The 25,079-nt window shown below is 59.6% G+C and overlaps 1 protein-coding gene across 2 annotated transcripts; it reads left to right on the top strand.

The window, feature by feature from the left end:
- Positions 1 to 13,979: 13,979 nt before the first annotated feature.
- Positions 13,980 to 23,174, top strand: CYS1 (cystin 1). Of its 2 annotated transcripts, XM_036027649.1 has the most exons (3): positions 13,994 to 14,869; positions 20,828 to 20,880; positions 22,982 to 23,174. In XM_036027649.1, the coding sequence occupies exons 1-3, from the start codon at positions 14,558 to 14,560 to the stop codon at positions 23,085 to 23,087; spliced, it is 471 nt and encodes a 156-aa protein (XP_035883542.1). In that variant the 5' UTR covers positions 13,994 to 14,557; the 3' UTR covers positions 23,088 to 23,174. The 2 variants fall into 2 exon arrangements, with proteins under 2 accessions (XP_035883544.1, XP_035883542.1); XM_036027651.1 differs by lacking the exons at positions 20,828 to 20,880; positions 22,982 to 23,174 and adding an exon at positions 15,225 to 16,021 and having other exon boundaries at positions 13,980 to 14,869.
- The last annotated feature ends 1,905 nt before the right edge of the window (positions 23,175 to 25,079 follow it).

The raw sequence follows: 25,079 nt of genomic DNA, 5'->3' as shown, positions 1-25,079 counted from the left end.
CATCATAATTACATTAGCCAAGGTAAAAACGAAGGAGAGAATCCTAGAAGCAGCAAGAGATAAGGAGACAATAACCTACAAAGGAGTTCCCATCAGACTGTCAGCTGATTTCTCAAAAGAGACCAGGCAAGAAGGGGCTGGAAAGAAGTATTCCAAGTCATGAAAGACAAGGACCTACATCCCAGATTGCTCTATCCAGCAAAGCTCTCATTTAGAATGGAAGGGCAGATAAAGTGCTTCTCAGAGAAGGTCAAGTTCAAGGAGTTCATCATCACCAAGCCCTTATTTTATGAAATGCTAAAGGGACTTATCTAAGAAAAGAAGATAAGGAAAAAACATGTATAGCAAAAGGACAGCAAACTCACAAATATCAACAAACACACCTAAAGCAAAACCAAAAGAAACTAAGCAAACAACTAGAACAGGAACAGAACCACAGAAATGGAGGTCACATGGAGGGTTAGCAACAGGGGGTGGGAGGAGGAGAGAGGGGGAAAAGGTACAGAGAATAAGTAGCATAGAATGTAGGTAGAAAATAGACAGGGGGAGGGTAAGAACAGTAGGGGAAATGCAGAAGCTAAAGAACTCATAAGTATGACACATGGACATGAACTAAAGGGGGGAATGTGGGTGGGAGAGGGTGTAGAGGGTGTAGGGGAGTGAAGCGGGAAAATGAGACAACTGTAATAGCATAATCAATATATATTTTTAAAAATATATTTTTAAAAAAAGGTCAGTGGCCTTGAGATAGCCAGCCGTTGCCTTGGTTATGACTGCTCAGCTTGTACAGTCCTGTGTGAAATTTTGCAAGTGTTACAGTTACAGAGGAACTTTTGGAGGTACTTTTGGAGTTTTTCTTTTCCTGCCACAATGAAAACAGATCAGAGTGACCAGTACACAGAACTGAGCACCCTGAGGCTCATGGGGGCCACTGAGGCACCCCCCCCCCATTTGCACAGATGGTTGGGTGGTGTACTGGGGGCTAACACTGGGAATCTCTGTATCACATGCAAATAAATGGACGGTTATACACAGGCCATCATGGGGACAGGCCATATGTCAAGACCTATGAGAACCCGGCCACCAGAAGCACATTCCTGTATGTCCTGCAAGCTGCGGCTGCCACCTCTGTGCTGAGGGTGGGACGGAACGCTGATGGACCGTCCTCTGGACCCTAAATGGGAGGAGTCGGGGCGGGGGCAGCTCCAACTCAGCCGCAGGTGCAGACTGAGGGTGCTTTGCTGCAACCAGGCATAGAAAACAGGGGATACTCTCTCCCTGTTCCTGAGGGCCCAGAGGGAGAGCAAACAGCCACTTGGACGTGGCCTTGGGAAATCAAAGTCCCCCTTGTCCCCAGCGCTGGGCAGCTCTTGGACACCCCACTGTGTCTAGGGGCGACCCTATTGGTTGTTTCTTGCTGTAGCCCATTCTGCTGTGCTGGCAGCTGGATGCAGGGCTCCGCCCTCCTCACCAAGGGGCCTCCTTGGAAGGCATCCTTGCATACACTGTGCGGTGAGGAGCCCAGAACGGGTGGACTGCAGGGTAAACGGGGTCAGTCTGGCTCCCTCACCAGATGCCTGGGCAACCAAGAGAAGCGGTGTCCCCGTCACCTTGAGACGGGTCCAGGAAAGGGTTCCCGTAGCCTTGAGTGGGCTCCATGTGCAGAATGGAGCTCTGTTGTATAATCTGTTGGCTCCCTGCCGGCTGTGTCTGTATCTAGCACATTGTGGGGGTAGGGACTTCCCAGTGGGAGAGAGGGGACAGGGGACACGCAGGGACACACGCAGGCACAGGCAGCCTGCAGCAGGTGTGGCTCATCCACCCTGGAATAAAGGCGTGTCAAGCATCCCCACAGCTCTGCATTTTCTTCTTTCTGCCCCAATCCCGTGAACCTTAGCGTAGGTGTCAGGATTCATTGCAGAACCGTATTAAGGAGTTCCCGGGTCCTCTGAGGACAGCTGGACCGGCAGCAGACACCAGGATGTGACACCCTGTGGCGAGCCTCCTGGCGTCGTGGGCCCCACCCTGGTGGTGGCCCGGTGTCCCCTCACCATAATAGAGAGAGCCCCGCAGGTGGTTGGGAAGACCCTGGAGCAGCCCAGTCCCCCCGTGTGCTGTGGGGACCCTGGGCTGGGTGTTTCTTTCAGCTTTGCGAGCTGAGACGAACATTGTGCTTCCAGAAACAGCAAAGCTCTGGGAGCCGGGAGAGGGAGAGGGAGCCCTGAAAGCTCAGGAAGGAAAGATGCACTTCCAGCGCCAGGAAGGTCCTTGAACACCCGGGCAGGAAGCAAGCCCGAAGGTTTAAATCTGCGTGCCCTGGAGAAACGCCTCAGATAGGCGGAGCTGCAGCAACACCGCTCCCCATTGGCACAGAGCGATTCAGGCCACAGGGTGGGGGAAGGAACTGGGGTCCCTGCGGGTCTGCCCAGTATCAATACAGTGAATGTAATCACTGCCGCCTACGGCGCCAGGGGGTAGGCTGGGTCTGGGTGGCCCGGGGTCGCCTCCCTCGCCCCACAGGGACAGGGAACAAAGTTGCCTGCTGGAGCCGGCGGCGTGACGCGGGCGGCTGCGAGGGAGCCTGCGGCAGCAAGTGGCAGAGAAAGCGCGAGCCGGTAGAAAGCGCGCGGGTAGGAAGGGGCGCCGGCGGCGTCAGAACCAGCTGTCTTCCGGCGCGGATGTCTGCCTAGCCACGTCCGGAGCCGCGCCCAGCGCCGCGCCCAGGGCCACGGAGACCGCGGGGGCTGGAGTCCAGGCGGGGACGCCGGCAGCCCCGGCAGACCCAGCTTGGGGGTCTGAACGCCCGGGAGGAAGACGCAGTGCAGCCGCGGGAGGAGGCAGAATCTGCGGCGGCCAGCGCGGGTCTCCAGGCTCCGGTCCTGCTGCAAGTGCGAGCTCCTGGGGCCCGTGCACGGGCGTGCGGTGCAGACTTAAATGATCCGTCAGAAAAGCCGGGGGTGTAGCGCCAGAGGCCAGTCCTGTGCGTCCAAAGGACCCCATGTGACTGTGCCAGCCTTCCAAGGGGAGGGAGGGGATACCCTCTGGAAGTCTTAATAGGGGAAAGGGCCAAGAAACCTGTCTACAGGGGACAGGCGGGGACCAGAGAAGGTCAAGGCCTCTGCTTTTTCCTGAATATTGGTCAATTGCCTCCCCCCACCAGCCACTGTGAGTATCATGCTTAGGTGCCCCCATTCCTCAGTGTCTCCTGGGCCCCATGTGGGGGCCTGTTGAGGCTTTTTTCGGGAATATGCTAAGCACCACCCTCCGGGTTCAGTTGCTGTCCCCACGAAGGGTGACCACAGGTAATGACGGGCTAAGCAGACTCTATCTAGTTTAATACATGTTGTGGAAAATCCACCCACACTCGGGGACATAACGAAGCACAAACTTTATTACCCAGGGGGGCTCAGAGGGGAATTCCAAGTTCTGAGCTGAAAAAGCTGGGTTTGGAGTCCTTTTAATATACCACTTACACAGGCAGAAAGGGAGTGGGGACCAGCTGCTGAAAGCAAGCATTCAGAAGCAGGAGCAAAGTAGTGGCCTTGAGATAACCAGCTGTTGCCTTGGTTATGACTGCTCACCTTCTACAGTCCTGTGTGGATTTTTGCAAGTGTTGCAGTTACAGAGGAACTTTTGGAGGAACTTTTGGAGTTTTTCTTTTCCTGCCACAATGAAAACAGGTGGGAGTGACCAGTACACAGAACTGTGCACCCTGAGGCTCCTGGGGGCCAGTGAAGCACCCCCCCCCATTTGCACAGACGGTTGGGTGGTGTACTGGGGGCTAACCCTGTCAATCTCTACGTCCCATGCAAATAAATGGACAGTTATACACAGGCCATCATGGGGACAGGCCGTATGGCAACACCTACGAGAACCAGGCCACCAGAAGCACATTCCTGTATGTCCTGCAAGCTGCGGCTGCCACCTCTGTGCTGAGGGTGGGACGGAACACTGATGGACTGTCCTCTGGACCCTAAATGGGAGGAGCTGGGGCGGGGGCAGCTCCAACTCAGCCGCAGGTGCAGACTGAGGGTGCTTTGCTGCAACCAGGCATGGAAAACAGGGGAGTATTCTCTTGCCTGTTCCTGAGGGCCCAGAGCGAGCGCAAACAGCCACTTGGACGTGGCCTTGGGAAATCAAAGCCCCCCCCCGCCACCCAAGCATTGGGCAGCTCTTGGACCCCCCGCTGTGTCTAGGGGCGACCCTATTGGTTACTTCTTGCTGTAGCCCATTCTGCTGTGCTGGCAGCTGGATGCAGGGCTCCGCCCTCCTCACCAAGGGGCCTCTGAGGAAGGCATCTTCTGGTAGACTGTGGGGTGAGGAGCCCAGAGCGGGTGGACTGCAGGGTAAATGGGGTCAGTCTGGCTCCCTCACCCAGATGCCTGGGCCACTAAGACAACCGGTGTCCCCATCACCTTGAGACGGGTCCAGGAAAGGGTTCCGGCATCCTTGAGTGGGCTCCATGTGCAGAATGGGGCTCTGTTGTATAATCTGTTGGCTCCCTGCTGGCTGTGTCTGTATCTAGCGCATTGGGGGGTAGGGACTTCCCAGGGGGAGGGAGGGGACAGGGGACACTCAGGGACACACGCAGGGACACGCAGCCTGCAGCGTGCGTGACTCGCCCCCCCGAATAAAGACGTGTCAAGCACCCCCACGCTCCACGCATTTTCTGCCGTCCGTCTGAGCCCCGTGAACCTGCCTAACCTCCACTGGTCGCAACACGAACGGGCAAGCACAACCAACTCAAGCCTTCCCGAGGAAGTCTTCCTCAGCCCATTGGCCGGCACAGAGGGAACGGGAAGCTCTGACTTCCCGCTGCATTTGCAGGTGGAGGACTAAGCTGGGGACGCGTGGGAGCCCAGTGGGGAGTGGACTCGGTGCAAAGGGAAGCGGAACCGAGGGGTGGAGAGAGGCTGCTGTTGGGACTCTGGGTTGCAAGCGACAGACACTTAAGCAAAAGGGGTGTCTGTTGGTTTCCGTGCCTACAGAACTGAGAGCGGCTCTCCGGCGCGTCTGCCCCGCCCCCAGCCCCGCCATCGGCTTGGCACACCTTCCACCCCCACCCCGTCCAACCTAGCGCCCAAGGTCTTCTAACACGTGGCTGCTCACCTGCCCCACCCTCCCACCTGTCCTAAGACGAGAGGGCGTGTGGGTGAGACCCTCCAGGTCTGCTCTGATGCAGAAAACCATTCAAAGAGAGCTAAAACAGTCTAGGAAACATGTAAACTTGACTCAGTGTTAGCTTGATTAGAAAAAAACCCAATTGACATTTAGTTCTTTACAATCTGAACATTTTGCCCAGGCTGGTGTGGCTCAGTGGATTGAGCACCAGCCTGTGAGCCAGAGGGTCACCAGTTAGTTTGATTCCTAATCAGGGCACACGCCTGGGTCGTGGGCCAGGTCCCCAGTAGGGAGGGCGTAAGAGGCAACCTCTCATGGATGTTTCTCTCCCTCTCTTTCCCCCTCCTTTTCCCACTCTCTAAAAATAAATAAAATATATACATTTTTAAATCTGAACATTTTACTTCTTCATGAAAAGAGCCTAGTGATTAATCTAGGGCCCAACAACAAAAGGCATCTCTCCCTGGTATTTAGGCAATATTCCCTTTTTTTTTTTTTTTTTAAATATTTTACCTATTTATCTCTAGAGAGGGAAGGGAGGGAGAAAGAGAGAGAGAGAGAGAAACGTCAATGTGCGGTTGCTGGGGGTCATGGCCTGCAACCCAGGTATGTACCATGACTGGGAATCGAACCTGCAACAGTTTGGTTCGCAGCCCGAGCTCAATCCACTGAGCTACGCCAGCCAGGGCAATATTCCCTTTTTAAAAAATGCACACACGTGTGTATGATACATACACATACATAAGGAAACAAAACCTTAGAAAGCGTATGCACGTAAACCCTTGGGCGAGACACTTTCATGGCACATCTGTTTAACTTCCCATAAGGGGTTCCAACCGAGTTCACTGTGCCCGACTCCCCCTGGCGCTGCGCTGGCCCTGCCCCGCCCCCACCCTGCCCTGTGTGGGGACAGTCTCAGAGAGCCTCTTCCTGTCTGGCTGCCAGGGAGGAGCTGTCTGGCCAGTGGAAACAGCACCAGGAGGCTAGAAGGCCATGGGGGGGGGGGGGGTAGTTCTCTCCCTGGCTCTTACCCCGAAGCGTCGCCCGGGCTCTTAGCACCCTTGACTGAGGTCCCGCCTTCTGTCCCGCAGCCTTCTCCGCAGGTCAGACAAACAAGACAAATGCTGCGTGTTCTGCCGTCCGTGTGGAATCTTTCGAAAACCCTCCTAGACGCACGGAGCAGACGGCAGTTGCCAGAGGCAGGGGGTGGAGGGTGTGTGACACAGTGACAAGAGTCTGAAGGCGCCGACCCTCCGTTTTCAGTCCTGGGTGTGACGTGCAGCTTGTGGCCGTCGTTGGGGCCACTTTCTGCGCTAGAAGAACAAAGGCCCACAAAGAGACAGCTAGGAGGGTGGCTTGCCTGTGCGTGTCCGTGGAGAAGAGCGTGCCTCTGGCTCCCCTCTCTCACTAGTCGCGGGTCAGCACGTAGTCCTGTGGGCCAGGCACTCTTCCAGGAGCCCCGGCCCCAGCGGGGACAGTCACAGAGAAACCCCTGCCCCCCCGGGAGCTGAGATTCCGGCAGCAGCAAAGGAGAGGCCAACGGCACACCGGGTCAGTGTGCGAGGCTGTACGTCAGGCCCGGGCGGCGCAGTGGGCTGGGCCTTGTTCCGCAAGGCCGCGGGTGGCCGGCTGGACTGCCGGTCAGGGCCCACGCCTGCGCAGCCGGCCGGGGGCGGACCAGAGGCACCCGATTGACGCTTCTCTCTCGCATCGGTATTTCTCTCCCTCTCTCCCTCCCCCTTTCAATCTAAATAAATAAATAAATAAATAAAATCTTTTTTACAAACCTTTATGTCAGAAGGAGAAAAGCCGTGGAAGGAGACTAGACACATTAAATGGGAACTGAAGTGTGTGTGGGGGGGGGGGGGGCGGTGCTTAACTCGGAACAGGCCTCCCGGAGCCGAGGCAATGGGGACGATCGGGCGGAGACATGCAGGCCCCGTGCACTCTGCGGTTTCCGTCAGTCACAGGCGCGCTCGTGCGAAGGCCCTGGGGTGCACGTGGGGTCGGCACGGTTGAGGTCGGGCCAGGAGACTTGGGGGCTGGAGAGGAATGAGAGACGGCCAGGGAGGAAGTGGTGGGGGGGGGGCCAGATTCTAGACAGGGAGGCGGAAGGCAGAACTGAGGGAACTGCTGATGGTATGAAGGTGGGATGTGAGGGGGAGGGGTCGAGGATGACCCCAGGGTTTGGGGGCCAAGTATAATGGGAGTAATAAAGCACTTAGAAGGACGCTGCAGCCTTAGGGAGAGGCCAGCTGTCTTTTCTCTACCCGTGGCCTCTGTGGACTTTGCCCAGCGGTCTGGGTGGCAGGTCTGTGCCAGACGGGGACAGCGGGAGGAGCAAAGAAAGCAGGCAGCATGGCAAAATTACTTTACCGTGTACCAGGAGATGAGAGCCAGTGCCTCCTTCTATTTTACTTTTTAATTAGTGTATTTATCCATTCTTTAGAGAGGTGGAAAGGGTCGGAGAAAGAGAGGCAGAGAAGCACCCCCGCTGGGGACCAGGCCTGCAACCCAGGCAGGTGCCCTGGCTGGGAATCGAACCAGTGATCTTTCTCCCTGTGAGTCAACACTAAGCCAACTGAGCCACGCCGGCCGGGGCGCCTCCTTTTATTGTCATGAAGAAAAATACGCAATTTTAGCAACTTTTTCTTGTTCAAGAACTTCAGACTTACAGGAGAGGGGCCCACACTACAGTTCCCACAGCGCGGCCGCTCCCTCTACTGGTAACACGTGGCGTAACCACGGCGCAGTCGGGAAGGGAAACAGTAACTTGGCCGACAGACACTGCGAACTGAACTGCAGACTCTATTCGGGTTTCCGGAGCTTTCCCCATCCTGTTTTCCCTGCGACGCAGGGCCCCTCCTGCGCTTTGTTGTTCTGTCTCCTCGGATTTCTCCAATCTGAGACGGTTTGTCCGTCTCTTCTTGTCTCTTCTGTAACTGCCCGGCACCTCTTCGCCCCACGCCCCCCGCCCCCGCCCCCACCGGCGCCAGGTCCGGGTGCTGGAACCCGGGTGGAGTTCTGGCCACGCCCCCCACCCCCGGAGCGGGAGCGGGAGCGGAGGCCCGCGCCATGAGAGGTGTGGCCATAGCTGGGTCTCCGCCTTGGCCCAGGCCCAAGCGGCCAGCTCCAGCTCCCCACAGCTCTCAGCCTCCGGAGCTGCCAGTGCCTGGTGACCATGGCCGCCTCTGATAGACAGAGCCGGGCCTGCTTGGCAGCGCCTGTTCACCACCAGAACACAGAGGGCTAAGAATAGGGCTGGGCCCTCCTGAACTCCACCAGGATTGAAGCATCCACTCCCTGGTTTGCTCCCGAGGCCGGAGAACCCTGCAGCCAGTGCGGGAAGCCCCCTCTGCCCCATTTCACCCCCACCTGCCCCCACCCAGAGTTCCGCAGCGTGCGGCCAGGGACACCCGAGGGACTGACCAGCCGCACTGGGCGTTTGGGACCGAAGACCACAGTGGGCGGGCGGGGCTGACACTGTGCAAGTCAGGAAGAGCTGATGGCCCCGCTACCGTGGACACCAGAGTCCGCGCCAAGGGCAGCTGGTGTTCAGAGCTCATTTGGACTCGGAGACGCACGGGAGACTTAGAGGGTGGAGGCACCACACACATCCAGATAAATCTCTCCTGCAGATGGCCGCTGGGGGCGGGCACGCCGCTGCCGGGTTGTGCAAACTAACACATGGACTGGGATTTTTTTGGGGGGGGGGCGGGAGCTGCCAAAAAAGCCCTGGTCTGGGAGAGAGGCTCCTCAGAGGACAGGGACTCGGGCTTTGTAAGCGCCACCAAAGCCCTCCGTGCACCTGCTCTGCTAGTCGGGGTGGCTCCCGGCGGAGGGGCGCAGGCCAGGGGCAGCATTCATGGGCTCTGCGGCGAGGGGGGCCAAGGCTCCCACACCGACCAGCCGACCAGCCGTGTGGCTGAGAGCAAGGGTCCTGGGCGCCCTGGGCCTCACTGCCCAGTCTGTCAAATGAGGGGACCGCAGAAACGGCCCTAGGAAGCTGCGGAGAGTCAAACCGCCAGAAACCCCCCAGCGCGCCCGGACCCTGCAGCGCTGCGGCAGCGGTACCTCTGGCTCCCGGGTCCGGACCTGGGCCGGTCACGGTTCCTTCTCCCAGCCTCTGCTGTGAGCATGCGCTTCCCGGCGCCTCTCCCAGCACCGACTCTGCACCCTGCTGTTCGCTGGGTGCACACCCTGCGCGGCTGTCAGCAAAAAAGCCTTTCTTTAAAAAAATTTATCTATCTATCTAGATATCTATCTATCTAGAGAGAGGGGAAGGCAGTGAGAAAGACAGCGAGAGAAACATTAACATGTGGTTGCCTCTCTTGTGGCCGCTACAGGGGGCCTGACCCTCAGCCCAGGCTTGTGCCCTGACTGGGAATAGAACCAGTGACCCTTTGGTTCACAGGCGGGCACTCAGTCCACTGAGCCATGTCAGGCACAGCCCAGAGAAGCCTTTCTTTACTTTAGGATTTTATTTCATTCAAACGGCAGGATTCTTTACAAAAGAGAGAGACAGAGAGCTGGAGCTTTGTCCCCTACTGTACCAGTAAGCTAAGTACCTGAGGGCCTTTTTCTTCCCTCGCCCCGGGGGGCGTACCTAGCACAGAAAGTCCCCTGCCTGCCACATCTCAGCACCTGCTGGTCAGCTTCTGCAGGCTGTCCTTCTCTTCCAAACCCAGCCCTGGTGTTCTGTGACCTTTATTGACCTTTCCCAGAGCGTTTCACTCACGTTAGTTCTCCCTCCTCTGCAGTGTGTGCCTGTTCCTTCACATCTCTCTCTAGTTATTTCACACAGCCGTCCTGTTTGCGGAGTTGAATCACACGGACTCTGTGTGGGTTATGTACTTGTTCAAACAGATCGAATTGCTTTTCTGAGGATTTCGTTTTCCTGTAAGTGTGCTTTCGGTTTAAGTAATCAAAGCACATTTGGATAAGTACTCTCGAGCACATTAAAATAACCTTGACTATATTCCTAGCGTTCATCCTCGTAACCCTGGACACGGAAAGCTATCCGCCTTTTATTTGTGTCTGTATAAGAGAAAGAACAAGGGAGGGGAAATGCTTTTAACGTTTTATCCGTAAGGACAACAGGACACCGTAGAAGTAGAAAAATAAGCATGACCCGCAGAGCTAGTTTCTGGCTCACATAAAAGAAGGAACTTAGACATTGGAAAGGCCGGTGTGTCTACAGGAACCTTTTTCGTTTGGGCCCCAGGTGAGAACACGGAGTCAGGTGTGAGGGCAGAAATAAGTTACCGAAACTCGCAGGTGGTTAATATTAACTTCCTTTCTTTCATGAATAAACCGTATCCTCTGGGACTCATGGGTGAAACTCAGCTTGCCACTAGACTGGGGGTGGACAAACTTCCTGGAGAGGCCAGACAGGAAACACTTGAGGTGTTTCACACGCTAAGCGTCTCTGAAGCGGCTATTCCGCCCTACAATTAGGTCAATGTCGTGTAGGACAGGGTCTCGAGGTCTGTGCAGCCCTAAAAGTTATTTCTTGCTAAATGTTAAAATGTAGCCTAGTTATTTTGCAGACGCAGCTATGAGCAGGAAGCGGTGGCAGGAACTCAGTGGGATGCAAACACCCAAATGGGGGGAAGAAATCAACACGTAACTGACCCAGCGGGGCAGGAGCCGCTGCGGAGCCTCCCTGCTGCAGAGGCCGGGCTCGGGGTAGGAGGCCCTTCTCCTTGACTTGCTGCCACTAAATAAAACCGCCTTTATCCCAACCACATCTTGTGTTTGGATAGGGGGCCCCAAACCCCTTGCGTGGGGGATCCAAGTCAGCCAGAGACCCATAAATGGGGCGTGGCTGTGTTCCCGCCTACCTCGCTTACAAAAACAAGTGGGTGCTGGAGCCGGCTTGCTGACTGCAGGCGGCGGCCACATTTCCAGGTCCAAGTGTCCAGGAGAGGAAGCCAGGTCGACCACGTCGTGAGGTCATTGTGGCATCGTGACTACTCATAATGTTAACAACGATCATCAGATTACGAGTGAAGGGAAAGGCACGTCTCTTGGGGCTGGGAGGCCAGATCCGTGGGGCCGGACGGCAGTTTCAGGGCCAGAAGGACCACCGGCCTCCCGCCTGGGCAGAGTGCCGTGCCCGCTCTCACGATCCACTCCTCACTCACGGATGCTCCGCCTTCTAGGCCCCTGGTGCCCGGAGGGCAGGCTGCGGGAGGCACTGGTTCACTTCGGAGTTGGAGGGCACCAAACTCCCGAACCGGGGGCCGGCAGCGCAGCTCAGGGAGCCCCGGACTGTGTCAACTTTCTAAGGAAGGTAGGAAAACCAATCTGCTGCTTCTGCTCCTCGTCGGTGTCACCTGACAATGCACTGGGCAGGGTCACCCAGAGAACCAGAACCCACAGAACCCGTGGTCCCAGAGTGGGCGGATCCTCGTGACGCATCCGCGCCAGCTCTGAGGACGTCATCCTCTCTCGGAGTAGAGATAAGGGTTCTAGCCCTGGCTGGCGTAGCTCAGTGGATTGAGTGCGGGCTGTGAACCAAAGTGTCCCAGGTTCGATTCCCAGCCAGGGTATATTCCTGGGTTGAAGGCCAGAACCCCCAGCAACCGCACATTGAATCTCTCTCTCTCTCTTTCTTTCTCTCTCCCCCTCCCTCCCTTCCCTCTCTAAAAATAAATAAATAAAATCTTAAAAAAGAAAAAGATAAGGGTTCTGTAATCCACTGACCGCCCGCAGTGCGCACTGTTGTTGACCCTGGTACAGAACCATGAAACCAAATGCAAACCTCAGACAGACACCGGCAGTGACATGAGCCACTCGCCCTGTGCGTCGGCAGCGACCAGGAGCGCCGTGGCTCTCTCAGGTTACCGACGAAGCATTAAAAATAGAAATACGCTCCCCTATGTCTTTCAAATGCCGTCTCCTTTTTCATTGGAAAATAATCGCTCTCCTCCTGCACAGTCATAATACCCAGGGTCTACACAGCACAGCTCTGCTGGGTGTGACCCAGTGGGGCGCCAGGAATGGTGGGAATTACAGATGTTCTGCGCAGGGAGAGCAGATCCAGGGGGGTCCCCAAAGAAGGGTACTTGAGTGGGGAGCATTGACCGGGGCTGGGCTGGGGGTCCGCTGTCACGGGGGTGGTCCTGGGGCTGTGGGAAGGGGTGGGCCCCCTTCATCTCCAGGTGCCAGGCCAGGCCCGTTGCCCAGGAGAACGCCCCTCAGGACACATTTCCTGCTGCGGGTGCCGACGACCGCAGTCCACTCCCCAAGTGTGATTTGCTCATTGCAAGCCAGTTCTTACTTCCCAGGAGTCAGGCGGACAGCTTCCAAGCTGGGCCGCACCTTCAAGCCCCCTCCCTGGCCGCCACCACAGTAGCCGCATAAAGAAGTCCCTCAGCTGGAGATGTGTGGTTGCCAGGGCGCTTCCTTAGGAGGGATTAGACCCCCTTTTCAACGCCCCAGTACTCCTGGGGCTTTGCCATCCCCTAGGGACAAAGAGACTCTTGTTTATTTCTAGAGACGATCTCAGGTGGCCTTAGTCACCTGGGGAAACCTGGCCTGTTTGCTTAGGGGAGCCCCTCATACACTCAAGCGGGGACTCTGGTACCTGTGATGGAAGCCAGGTCTCCAGAGGTGGCTGACTGTACGTGTGCTCTCGCAGTGGGGAGGACCCCGGCTTGGCACGCCTCTCCCTGGGGTGGGTGAGCGAGCGAGGCACGCCGGGGAGACAGGCTGGGAAGGGGGGGTCACAGAGTCCGCTGCCCTGGGTGTGCAGTGAGCGCAGGACGCTGCGGAGGGAGTTAAACTGTGAGTCACACGACGAGGCTGGGCTCGGGCAAGCAGTGAAGCATGTTTTTCTTTAAATCATTAAACTTGGTTGAACTTAGTTCAAGAAAAAATTTTCCATCTGAACGCTTTTCTCCAGGCCTAAAGAGTTTCAAGATGAGATTCGTTTTCTTAAAGAGAAAATTCGTATCGAGAGCTTCCAAAGTAGACACATCAGCGGACTTAGAACACCCAAATGGTATCAAATAATGTCTTTGGCCCAGCTCCTAGATCTGGGTGGCTGGGACAACACATGAGAGAGAGAGAGAGAGACAGAGAGACAGAGAGAGACAGAGAGAGAGAGGGAGAGAGAGGGAAGGAGGGAGGGAGGGAGGGGGAGAGAGAGGGAGGGAGGGACAGAGGGAGAGAAGAAGGAAAAATGTAAGGGGAGTTCTAAATCCCTCCTTAGCCTCTTGGCAATACAACTAAATGGCTGTGGACTTGAATCCCATGTTTGTTCCATCTTCTTGGGCATCAAGTTTTATGTCTACTCCCAAAGTGATAAAAATAGCAACATTTCAAGTGTGTGGTTGGTAAAGATTAGCCAAAATTTCATGTGAACAATTATTCTGCAAAAAAAAAAAAAAATGTCCAGACAAGAGTTGTGCGCAAACCCCAGGCTGCCTGCGTTGTCCAGCTTTGGGAAGGCGGGGCTTGTGGCCGGGAAGGGAGAGGAAGCCCCCAAGTCCCAGGACGACCGGAGCAGGACCGACGGTGACGTCACGGGGTGTGAGCCCGACCCCTCGGGAGCCTCTCCTGCGCTGATTCTGGGGTCAGTTCACGTACAGAAGACTTTTTCTTTCCTTCCTCTTCTTTTTTTAACTATCCCACGACCAAAAGGGCTGAATTAGAATCGGTACCTACTCGGATTTTCTTTGCTTTTTTTCTGGGGGGATAGGATGCGTCTTCTGTCTCTCTCTTTAAAAAAAAAAAATTTTCCCCCCAAAGGTGATGACTGCTTGGTGAGGTTTGGGACGAGGCTCGGCATCCAGGCTCCGGATCTGCGATGGCGCAGCCAGGGAACCGGGGCGCCCACTGCCCGCTGCTGCAGCTCCTGTCCCCCCCCCACCCCACCCCGTCCCCCGTGGGACGCAGGAGGGGCCGTCGGCCGCCCTCCTCCGTCCCGTCCTAGGTCTGTGCCTGCACGGGAGGGAGGGGCAGACACCTGAGGATGGGGGGGTCACGGAGGTGCGTGGCCCTGCGCATTCTTCATCCTACTCGGAGGTGCCTTTACCACCCGCCCTTCCCCAGGGGCCCGTTTGAGGAGCGGTGAGGTCTCCCACCTCCCTCTAAGCTCCAGCAGGGTGAGGCTGCAGGGTCACCTCCGCACAGTTCCTCCAGGCGGCAGGACCAGCAAGGAGGGGGCCCCCGGCGGGGGCGTGAGTGCAGAGCAGGGAAGGAGACAAAGGAGGGGGTCGCCACGCCCCAGTGCCCCCCATCCAGTTGCCCCGCCCCCAGACCTCCTGGCTCCGCCCACCACCGCCAGACTCGGGTCAGCACCCGCCCCGGAGTCCCCAACTCCAGCGCTCCCCCCGCGGCTCACCCGGCCGCGCCCCCTCCCGCGTCCCCGCCCCGGCTGCTCCCCAGCCCCGCAGCCACCAGCCTGCTGGGCCGGCCACGGTGCGCCATGGGCAGTGGCAGCAGCCGAAGCAGCCGGGCCCTGAGGCGGCTGCGCGGCCCCGACAGCCGGCCGGCGGGGCCTGGCGGGGCAACCCCGGAGGGCGGGACTGGTGCCCGGGAGGAGGCCCCGGAGGCAGTGGGGGAGGCGGCTGGGGGCGCGGCGGGCACCGACCCTGGCCCCGGGGCGCCCCCCGACGGCCGGGATGAAACCCTGCGCTTGCTGGACCAGCTGCTGGCCGAGTCGGCGACCTGGGGTCCGGGGGAGACAGCCCCGCGAGGCCCCACGCGGCCCCGACCTGCCGCAGGCGCGGGGAGCCCGGTGAGTGTCGCGCTCCGAGTGCGCCCCGCGTCCCCCCCCAGCCACTTTCTCCTGTACCCTCCCAGGCAGGCGACATGCGTCCTCCCACCCCCTCTGGTCCCCACCGCTCTCCCTAGGCTTGCCTGCGCGGGTCACCAGCCGTCTCGCTGTCCACTCCCAATCCCTCCTTCCGAGCACCGCTCGGCAGCCCCCCCACGTCTGCCTCGTCTGGGTGCTGGTTTAACTGCCTCCATCTGGGGGTGACAGTGCTGGAAGCAGCCTCGAAGGGCAGGGGGCAGCCCCCCCCCCGCCCCTTGGCAGAAGTGCGTCTCCCGGGCTTTCTTCTAGCCAGAGCTCGCCTTTTTTCCTCTTGGAGCTGCGTGACCACCCGCTAAGTGAGGCATTCCGGGCGCCTTCCAGCCCGGGTGCAAAGTGGCGCGGGGCGCCTGGGGACACTGCTGGAGGAGGCGCTAAGCGGCAGGACCGGTAGCCAAACAGCGGTTCAGGGATGCCCTGCGTGTCACTCGCCTCGCCGGCCAAACCGGGCGCGCACCGCTCTCTGTTTTTAAGGGTCCGCGGAACCTCTTCTTGGCGCCCCTACTCTCTCTTCCAGAACACTTGTAACAACAGCCCTGCTGCTCTAGAAAAACAATAAAAGGAGCGCTCCGGGTTGGCGCAGCCCTCACTCCCGCGGAGCTGAAGGAACGAGGTCTTTAGCAGCAGCTCCTGGGCTTGAGGAGGAAGCTGGAGGCGGCGGCCCGGCTGCACGCCCACCGCGGGCGCTGCCTGACCTTGGCGGCGGACCTGAGCGGAGTGTCAGCCAGCAGCAGGATGCCGAACACGCCGAGGGAGGGCGGGGAGGGCTGGCCGACCCTGGACAGCGCAGGCCGCTCCCGCTCCTCCAGCTCCTCCTGGCCCAGCCCCGCGGCCCTCCTGGAGTGAGCGGCCGTTAAGCAGACCGAATTATATAACAGGATGCCTGTAAGCCTGCGTCAGCCCGCGGTTATGTAACACTAAACACGGATGAACAGTTTGGAGGAATTCTGAGATGGCATGGAAACAGTATTTTTAGTGTTCAATGGGCAAGTGCTTTGGGAACTTGAGATGTTTAAGCGGGAAAACGGCCCTGACTGGGTGGCTCTGTTGGTTGGAGCGTTGTCCCGAGCACCAGAAGGTTGCAGGTTCGATCCCCAGTCAGGGCACATTAGGGAGGCAACTGATCCGTGTCTCTCTCCCTCTTCCTCCCTCTTTCTCTAAAAATCAATAGACATATCCCCAGGTGAGCAGTAAACATACCCCCAGGTGAGGATTGAAAGAAAAGAAAACGAGAAGATGGGTTCCCCCCCAATCACTGAGTGTCCCAGAGGGTCAGGGTGCAGGGCAGCCTTACTCCACCTTTCAGTCACCTCTCCAGTGTGGTCCGAGGTCCCGCCGTGTGCCGGGCACTTTTGCCCTAGAGAGGCCCACCGTCCAGTGGGGGTGGCGGGGTGGGGCAGGTCTGCAGGCAGAAAAGGAGCACAGTGTGGCCTGGGGTCCTCGCAGAGTCCGCAGGAGGAGCAGCTGAGCCCCGAAGTTGGGACAGCATTCCAGAGGGGCGGCGGTCGACCTGAGTTGGGAAGGGCCTGTGGCATCAGCCAGGGAAACGAGCGGAGACGAGCTTTTGGGCAGAGGGGAACCCTGTGTGCAAAGGCGATGGTGGCTGGGAACACCCGGGTGGATGCAGGTGTCAGCCGCCGTCCAGGCCGGAGGAGGCCAGTGGTGCAGCAGAGTGGCACGGGGCCTTGCTGGATGCCAGGCCTCGGGGACTGCTGCCCAGCACTGGGTGCGGGGTCCAGGGGGGTGGGGTGCAGAAACGGAGCACATGGGACACTAAGGCAGCGTGCATGGCCTAGAAGGTGCTGGTGGACCCCAGGCCCACCTGGGTTCCCACAGGGTTGGGACCCGCCCTAGCCGAACTCTGGGGTGGAGGATCCCGGTGCTTTGGCCAGAATGGAGGTTCACCCACACCTCAGTGCCAGGTGCCCGTCCCCTGTGAGGAGGGCACCCCCGGCCCAAGGCCAGCATCGGGTTCTAACCGGACTCTGCCTGGCGGCCACGCCCACACCCCTTTCATTTCCGGACACTTGGAGACCCACGGATGGCTGCACCCAGGGAACCTTAGCGACCACCAGGGCTGCCTTCTCACTCTCTCTGGAGGCGTTTGGGCCCAGCACGCCAGCTGCCCAACCCCCCGGCGGGCCCAGGAGCCACTCGGGGGCACCTGCCCATGGGAGCAGGCCTGGGTCAGGGGGACACCCAGGGTGGGGACACGCCGTCCAGTGAACTACTCAGGGAGTGTCTGTTGAGCGGAGGTTTGGGAGAAATATGTGTGGCTGTATGTAAACATGCTCTATAAAGGGATAAAACTCCGTAGAAGTGGAGTTCATTGTCCTTGTCCTCCAATCCCGCCCACTTCAGTTCCTCCAGGTCTCCTTGACCTTCTTTCTCGTTGGAAACACTTTCCTGAAGGCCAGACCTTGTGAGGGGAGGTGGAGGACCTCGGACTGGTGGTCTCAGGGTCAGAGGCTCCTTTTGAACAAGTCCTTTGTCGTTTTGGTCAGTAGAACAGCTCTCCTGCCCTGCGGTGGCCCGCAGCTTTTGCCGCCTGGGAGGCCCTTAAGCACGGAGGGCATCGCCCTCTGGTGGTGAGAGGATTGGCCTAATCGGACAAAGACCAACTGGCGAGGCTGGGAGCGGAGATCCATTGCCGTGTTCCCTGCTGTGTGTGGTCTTCAGAGAAGGGAACGACTGTCCCAGGCCACGTGGGTGGGCCCCAGGACCCTGGTGCCGAGTGAAAGAAGCCAGACAGGAGGGTGTGCACTGTGCAGTCCCAGTACCCAGGCTTTTTGAGCGTGCCCGTGAACGGAAAGCAGGCCCACAGCTGCCCTGAGTGGGAGGGGCGGAGGGAGGGGCGGCTGAAGCACTGTTGGGATCTTGGTTGTGATGGGTGCACTGGTGTGTCTACACGTCAGAACCTACCGAACTGTGCCCTTCACACACCTGCGGCTTGTTCCGTGTGCTTATGTATGTGGGCACATACAGGGTGGGGCAAAAGGAGTTTATGGTTGTGAGTACACGAAACACCAGTTAATTCCGGTGTTACTGTTTACTAATCGTGTTATTCCCCATACGACCACCTGTACACCTGCTTCTGCCCCACCCTGTATATTCCCATGGAGCTGTTAGGAGCTGAGGGGACCCTGGCCAGGCGGCCCAGTTGGAGTATCGTCCCCAACGCGCCAAGGTTGCAGGTTCGATCCCCGTCAGGGCGCATGCAGGAAATCAACCAATGAGTGTGCAGATAAGTGGAACAGCAAATCGCTGTTTCTCTCCCTCCCTCCTTCTCTCTCTAAAATCAATAAATAAAAAGCTTTAAAAAGGAGCTAAGGAGAGGACTCTTTAGAAGAAGCAGAGTATAATACATTTTGCTAAGATGTGTAGTGGGTTTTCTAAAAATTAACTTGATAGTTTACTCTTCTAACAAAAACCCTATTTATAAGAGTCAGAGGAGGCTCTCGGAGATCATCGTACGCAAATCCTTCCCCCGTTTTCTGCGTCTCGTCCAGCTGCGGTGTGGATTCTCGGAGCCCGGGTAGGATCTCCAGTGCCAACACGCCCACGCGGGGCCCAGACCCTCGGGCCTCCCGGAGCTCCGTCCGGTTCCCAGGGCTTCAGCCCAGGCCCCGCCCCCCTTGGAGTCCAGGGAGTCCTGACCCGCAGGCAGGCGGCGGGCGGCCAGCTGGCTGGCGGCGGAAACTCGGGTCTGCGCCAGACCTCGAGCGGCCACCAGGGGCCGCTGTGTCTCTGCCTTTCGTCCGAGCTCCCGTGGCTGCCTCTGCCAGCTGCATTTCTGGGCGCGCGCCTCACCCGTTTCCCAGGGAGGCGGTCAATTCAAGGCGTAAACAGACGGATGAGAGAGGGGACCCCACGTGCACGTCCCAGGCACAGAGAGAAACGTGACCCCGGATCAGCTGTAACAAGGAAACTACTGGGGAGAGAGCACAACCTACCTTTCGAACGCAGCTTCCGGTGTGCGGTTGGCGGAGGTGACGGTGCCACGTCGCGCCTGCCCCGCGAGGCCAGCGGGGTGTCCCCGTTAGCCGGAGGCGGCGCGGCACGGAGAGGCGGAGCCCGGGCTGTCTGTGCAGCTGCGTGACCCCGACCTGGTGCTCTCCCCCGCCCCCACCGTTGCCCTCCTGGCGGGAGAAGCCGTGTCTGTGACGACCCTTCCGAAATCTGGCCGTGCCACCGCAGGTGGCCCCAGAGGCTGGTTCCAGCAGCAACGGCGGGAGGGAGCTGGGCTCCCTGCGGGACGACTCCATCAGAAGTAGCTGAAGGGTGGCTGGGGAGAAGTATCGTTTTCTTCCCCGTGGCCCCTGAGGAAAGAGCCACTGAGGCCCAGTGAGGGCGGCTGCAGGGAGGCACGGTGGCATGGGCACCGGAGAGGGCTGGCAGAGACCCCAGGGGATGTCTCCGACAGGCTCTGTGCACCCAGTGTCCTAGGTGTGCCCATCACAATGCCTGTGGCAGAAGCATCCCCAGTGTCCATCCATCCATGGACGGGTACACGAAATGGGTACAGGAAATGGATAAGGAAAATAGGGCACAATCTCAGTGAGCTGCCACCTCCCACCGGTCAGAATGGCCGTCATCAGTAAGCCAGCAGACCAGCACTGACAAGGACATGGAGAAAAGGGGGCCCTCGGCCTCTGTTGGGGGGAGGGCGGGTCGGGACAGCCCCTGTGGAAAGCAGTGTGAGGTTCCTCAAAAAATTAAATGTGGAACTGCTTTATGACTCAGAGATTCCACTTCTGGGCGTATGTCCACGGACACCCGAAACACTGGTGTGGAAGAACACACGCACCCCCGTGTTCGCTGCAGCCAAGCTCCGGACGCCGCCCGAGTGCCCACCCACAGACCAGTGGGTAGAACAGTGGTGGCCCTTACAGACGGCGGAATATTACTCGGCCGTAAAAAAGAACCAGATCTTACTATTCGCCACAGCACGGGTGGACCTACAGGGTACTATGCTAAGCGAAATAAGTCAGAGAAAAAGAAAGACAATTTCACATACGTGTGGAATCTAAAGAACAAAATACACGTCACACGAACAGACTCACAGACACGGAGAGCAGATCGATGGTTGCCAGGGTGGGGGCTGGGCGGGGGGGCGGGTGAAGACGGTGAAGGGGCGGAGAAGTGTGCATTGGCCGTCACGGGGGGGTCGCGGGGATGTGAAGCTCAGCACGGGGCACACGGTCAGTAACGCTTCGGAGACCGAGTGTGTGTGGGGGTGTGGGGGCTGGAAATACCCGGGGGAAGCACTTGGCCAACCATGTGATGGTCTAACTGCTGTGCTGTACACCTGAAACTCGTGCAAAATTATACTGAACGCAAATGGCGATTGAAAAAATATAAATACATTTTAAAAAGAAAAATGTCGTCGTCCCTCAGTATCCACAGAGGATTGGTTTTAAGACCCATGTGGGTACCGGGATCCTCAGATGCTCAAGTTCCGTATTTAAAACGATGTGCTGTTTGCATGTAACTGCGCACAACTTCCTGTGTACTCTAAATCGTCTCTAGAGGCTCATTACAATGCAAATGCTGTGTCAGTAGTTGTCACACCGTGTTGTTTAGAGAACGGTGACAGGAAGAAAGTCTGGACGTGTCCGTAGAGACACAGCCATGGCAGGGTTGATTACATAGTGCAGGTCAGCAACAACGTGGTTAGCATTTTTTCTGACTATTTTTGAGTCCTGGTGGGTTGGATCTGTGGGTGCAGAGCCTGCGGACATGGAGGGCGGGGTGCATGCACATGCAGTGGAATACTGTTCGGTGCTGGTTGGACTCGGGGGCCCCTCCGTCAGTAGAAAGCCGGAGTAATCGGAGGCTCCCCATCCATAACCTCTGATGCCTCTTCCTTCTGTCCTTCTCAAGGTGTCCCCGAAACAGAGCGCTGAAGGCCACCCAGAGGGCAGCGGCGGCTCCGAGTAAGTACCGGGAACCCCATCTCCTGGCAGACGCCCCGGGCCCTTCTGTTGGTGCCCAGAGCCCTCCGGCCCCCATTCTCCCGGGCTCTCAGCTCTTTTCCTATCGCAGCTCCCTCCGGAAATGCTAAGCTCTCCCTCTCAGGGGCGGGTCCCAGCCCTGGGGAGTGCAGAGGCCTCGCAGGCTCCCAGCAGCTTTGACCTTCCTCCTGGAGAAGGCCGTGACCCTGGTGACCCTGATCCCATCCCCTCAGATCCCAGCCTCCCTCAGTGGGACGCCTCCTGGGCCTCTCGGAGTTTGCTGCCCCCAGGGGTGACAGGTGGCCTCCCTCTAAGCCCCTGACAGACAGGCTTATCCGGAGGACACATTTCAGACCCCTGGGCGGGTCAGCTGAGGACCCCAGGCTGGGACCCCAGGCTTCCTGCAGGGCCCTGAGCCAGGAGATTTCCCCGATGCCAGCAGTCGGCAGCCAGCAGTAGGCCTGGCTGGCCAGGGTGAGCGGCTGGGATGACCTTGGATGGCAGGCCCACCCCCACGCTGTCTTTCTTGTTTCTAATGAGGGGACAGTGACCCGCCCCTCCCCACCCCATCACTGGGATGCTGGTGGTTGTGGTGCTCAGAACCGGGGATGTGGGACGTCGTGAGAATTCTGGCTTCACAGCTCTTTTCATTACCATCCCAAATGGTGTCCAGGGAAGGCCCTTGCTGGATTCCCTTCCTTAGCGAACCTTTGGGAGGTCCTGCCGGGAAGAGTGAGGGTTCGGTGGGGCAGGCCGGGGGCTCAGGGCAGTGAGCGGGGATGGTGGCAGCCAGGGCTCTGGGGGGGGGGACCTGGTGTCAAAATGGCCTCCGGGACCCTTAGGAGTTCGTGGTCCCCGGGGGGGAGCACCCCTGCGGGGGGGACCGAGGAAACTAGGCTGCACCCAGCTGGCGGCGGTTAGCGCAGGGTGAGTGGGAGGGATGGAAGGAGGGACGCTGAAATGGGAGGAGGGCCGGCCTTGCCTGCCGCACCCAAACCCCGGCCATGGCTGTCCAGTAGGAGAAGGCCGTGGGCTCCGGGACACCACCATGACCCCAGAGGGCGACGCAGTGAGGTGAGAACATCTGCTACGCGGGTGGGCTCGGGCCCCTCCCACCGGCAGCCGAGGTCGGCAGCCGAGGCCGGCAGGCTGCGCGTCCTGGCTCTCACTCATTAACACAAACGGGCCCCGGCTCCTCCATGCAGGCCAGGCCCCTGAGCGGCTGTGGGAAGTCGTGTCTCCCCAGAGACGCTGTTTTACTCCCGCCGGGCGGTCCCTGGGCCCGGCACGGATGCCCTGGGGAGCCTGCAGGACCCCTGACACGGCCAGGAGACCCTGTTGCCCTCGAGGGTCTGGCCGGTGCCTCCCCGCCATTCTGAATTCCCCTGGCCACCCTCAGGCAGCCCCAAGGCCGAGGCATGGGGAAGGGTGGTCAGGGCAGGAGGACTAGGCAGGAACATGGGCAGGGCCCTGCCCCCGTCCCAGGGGCTTTGCTGGGGGGAACTTTCTGCCCAGGGCTTCCTGGTGCCGAGCTCCGTGCCCGACCAGGGCAGTCAGCGCCCCGTGTCGCCTTCAGGTCGGCTTGTGGACAGGCCCCATCCCGTCCCCGGTCCCCAGCAGCAGCAGCTCCTCTGACACTGCCCGCCCCAGGGGCATGGGTGCGGGGAGCTGGGCAGACGCCACGGCGCCACAGCTCACGCTCGCCGAGCTGAGGGCGCGAGTCCGCGTCCCGTGCTGCTGTCCATACATGGTCTCGTTCCTGCCTCCGGAGGCGCCTAGGAATGCGGCTCTTTTCGGAGAAGGAATTGTCCCCGAGCTAGTACGTGGTGGGGCCGGGATTTGAACTGGGCCCTCCCTGCCTCGGGGCCCTCGCCCTTCCTGGCAGGCAGGGCCTGGGCAGATAAGGCCGGAATGCAGCCGGAGGACAGGAATGCGGCCTGCTCCGGCGCAGACCAGGAAGGTGTCCTCAGGGCACAGCGTGCTCGGAATTCTGCAGAGGGGCCTGGCGGTTGTCTGGCAGAGACGCTGCGTGGGAAGGCGACATCTTGCCTCCTGACACCCTGTCTGTGTTTCTGGCTGGCAGGGCCCCCGGCAGCAGCCACAGGAGGCCGGAGAGGCAGCCAGCCATCGTGTACGACGGCTCCGAGGAGGAGCTGATGGCCAGCATCGAGCAGGAGTACTGCCGCTGACCCGCCCCGCCCCGGCTGGAGCTGAGCTGCCGCTGCTGTGCAGCCTCTCACGGGCCCTGCACACCGGCCCTCTCCAGCCCGCACTTGGGCGGCCCTGGGCGCCGTGCCTGCTGTGCAGACCCAGGCCAGAAGGGCGTGCAGGTGCTGCCCCCCGAGTGTGTGGGCCGGTGACCCCGACACCTGCCCTCTCTCAGCCTTAGGGGGCCTGTCTATGAGGCTCTGCTGGAGCCCGACGGCTTCCCCCTTCCCGCCCCCCACTCTCCACCTGGGCTGGGGGAGGCTCCCGAGCTGGCCAGGGCTTAGGCCCGGTGCCTTGGAACCCCTCACAGTGCTTCAGGCAGGCGTGCCGTGAGGGTGTGCCGGGAGGCGGCCCAGCCCGGCCGGAGGGGGCCGCCCTGAGTGCCGCTGCAGGTGAACCTCCTGGAGATGTGTCCACACGCAGGCTCCCACTCTGGGGGTCTGCAGGGGCCTCGGGTCTGCATTTCCGACCAGCCCCCAGGCGAGGCCCACGCGGCTGGCTCCCAGCCACAGCTGGGCGGCGAGGACGGGGCGCAGCTTCAGACCACTGCCCGTGCTGGAGGCTCCCCGAGGACAGCCCTGTGCCGCCGGCTCTGACCCTCGCTCACACTCATCGGCAGTCACCCTCCCTCTCTGGGCCTCAGTTTCCCTCTCTGGCAAATGGGTCCTGCAGGCTCTGCCCTGCTCCGAGGACCTGGGGTCACCAGGTCCCGGGCTCCCTTGCTCGCCCTAATTCCCACCCTGTGGGCAGGGGACCGCCCCCCTGCTGAGGGCGCTCATCTCCCCCCGGAAGGCTCTTTGGAGCCCCCTGCTCTCACCCGCCAAGGCCCAGGGAAGGCAGACAGTCACAGCGGTGAGACAGAGGGGTCTGGGAGGGGTCCCCGTGGACGACTGGCTCAGGGCGCAGACCGGGAGGCGGGCCTTCTTTGGGGGCCCAGGTGTGGCCGCTCTGGGCAGTGCAGGGAGAGGAGGATCCAGGGGCTGGGAGAAGCCTCCCCGCCCAGAGCGGCCGGGGAGGGTCTCAGCACACGGAGGCCACAGCCGAGGTGCTGGAGCCAGAACAGGTCCCACCCAGCTCGTCTCACCACCAACACGACGGCCTCCCGGCGTCGCCTGCGAAGTGTGAGAGCATCTGGGGAACGGACAAGAGCCCCTCGACACCGGCCCCAGACCCACAGGCCTGCCACTGCCACAGGGGTTTCCATGAACGCCCCTCACTGGACCACAGTGCCTTGGACCAGAGGCCCCACAGCCGGGGGATCCTTTCTCCACGGTCAGGACGGAGCCCCGGAGCCCCGGGAGGGGTGGCGGCTCAGGGGCCCCCCAAAACAAGAGCTGCTTCCCACCCAAACCCAAATCCTCCCTTTTCGTGGAATGATTAAAGCCATTACTGTTCTAGTAATACAAATGCTTCTCTGAAAAAGGAGTGAACGTTTTATTTCCCACAACCAGACAGAGCAGGCCTTGAATTTCACGATAAAAATGTTTAGTGTCACACCCTTATGTCGTTCCAACGGAACGTGTCCAGCTGGTTTTCCCAGAGAAAGACGATGCCTCGGCATCATCCGGGGAAACCCGCACGAGACCCTCAGTGGGGAAGAAGTGCTGAGAGCGGAAATCTCGCGGTGACAGTCCCGTCGACGCTCGTCAAAGCCGAGGAGGCACGGCGGTTGTCTCCGGCCGTTCTGCTCATCCTTCTCCTTCCCTGAAATGGCCTTCTGAGCAGCAGCACCCAGCCAGGCGAAGCCCAGGGCACCCGCCCCCTGGTTCCGTGCGGGTGAGAGGAGGGTGCTGAGCGCAGGGGAGGGTGCTGGTGGGTGGGGGGCAGCTCTGGGGGTGCCGCACACACAGGGCCTGCACAGAGCCCCACTGTGGGCCAGGCAAGGCCTCGGGCCCTTCTCGGTGGCACTGCTCTGAGCCTTCCGCCCCGGAGCCGCGTGTGCAATCTGCTCGTGGACGGGGAGGAACGCGGCT

This window comes from Phyllostomus discolor, chromosome 6 (genome assembly GCF_004126475.2).
Source record: "Phyllostomus discolor isolate MPI-MPIP mPhyDis1 chromosome 6, mPhyDis1.pri.v3, whole genome shotgun sequence".
NCBI lineage: Eukaryota > Metazoa > Chordata > Mammalia > Chiroptera > Phyllostomidae > Phyllostomus > Phyllostomus discolor.
This window is presented reverse-complemented; position numbering and strand designations above follow the sequence as displayed.

Bases quoted from the DNA above. Each gene is read 5' to 3' on its own strand.
- CYS1 (XM_036027649.1), top strand. From the start codon at position 14,558: ATGGGCAGTGGCAGCAGCCGAAGCAGCCGGGCCCTGAGGCGGCTGCGC. The intron at 14,870-20,827 runs GTGAGTGTCGCG...GTCCTTCTCAAG, and splicing joins CCGCAGGCGCGGGGAGCCCG to GTGTCCCCGAAACAGAGCGC. The intron at 20,881-22,981 runs GTAAGTACCGGG...TCTGGCTGGCAG, and splicing joins GAGGGCAGCGGCGGCTCCGA to GGCCCCCGGCAGCAGCCACA.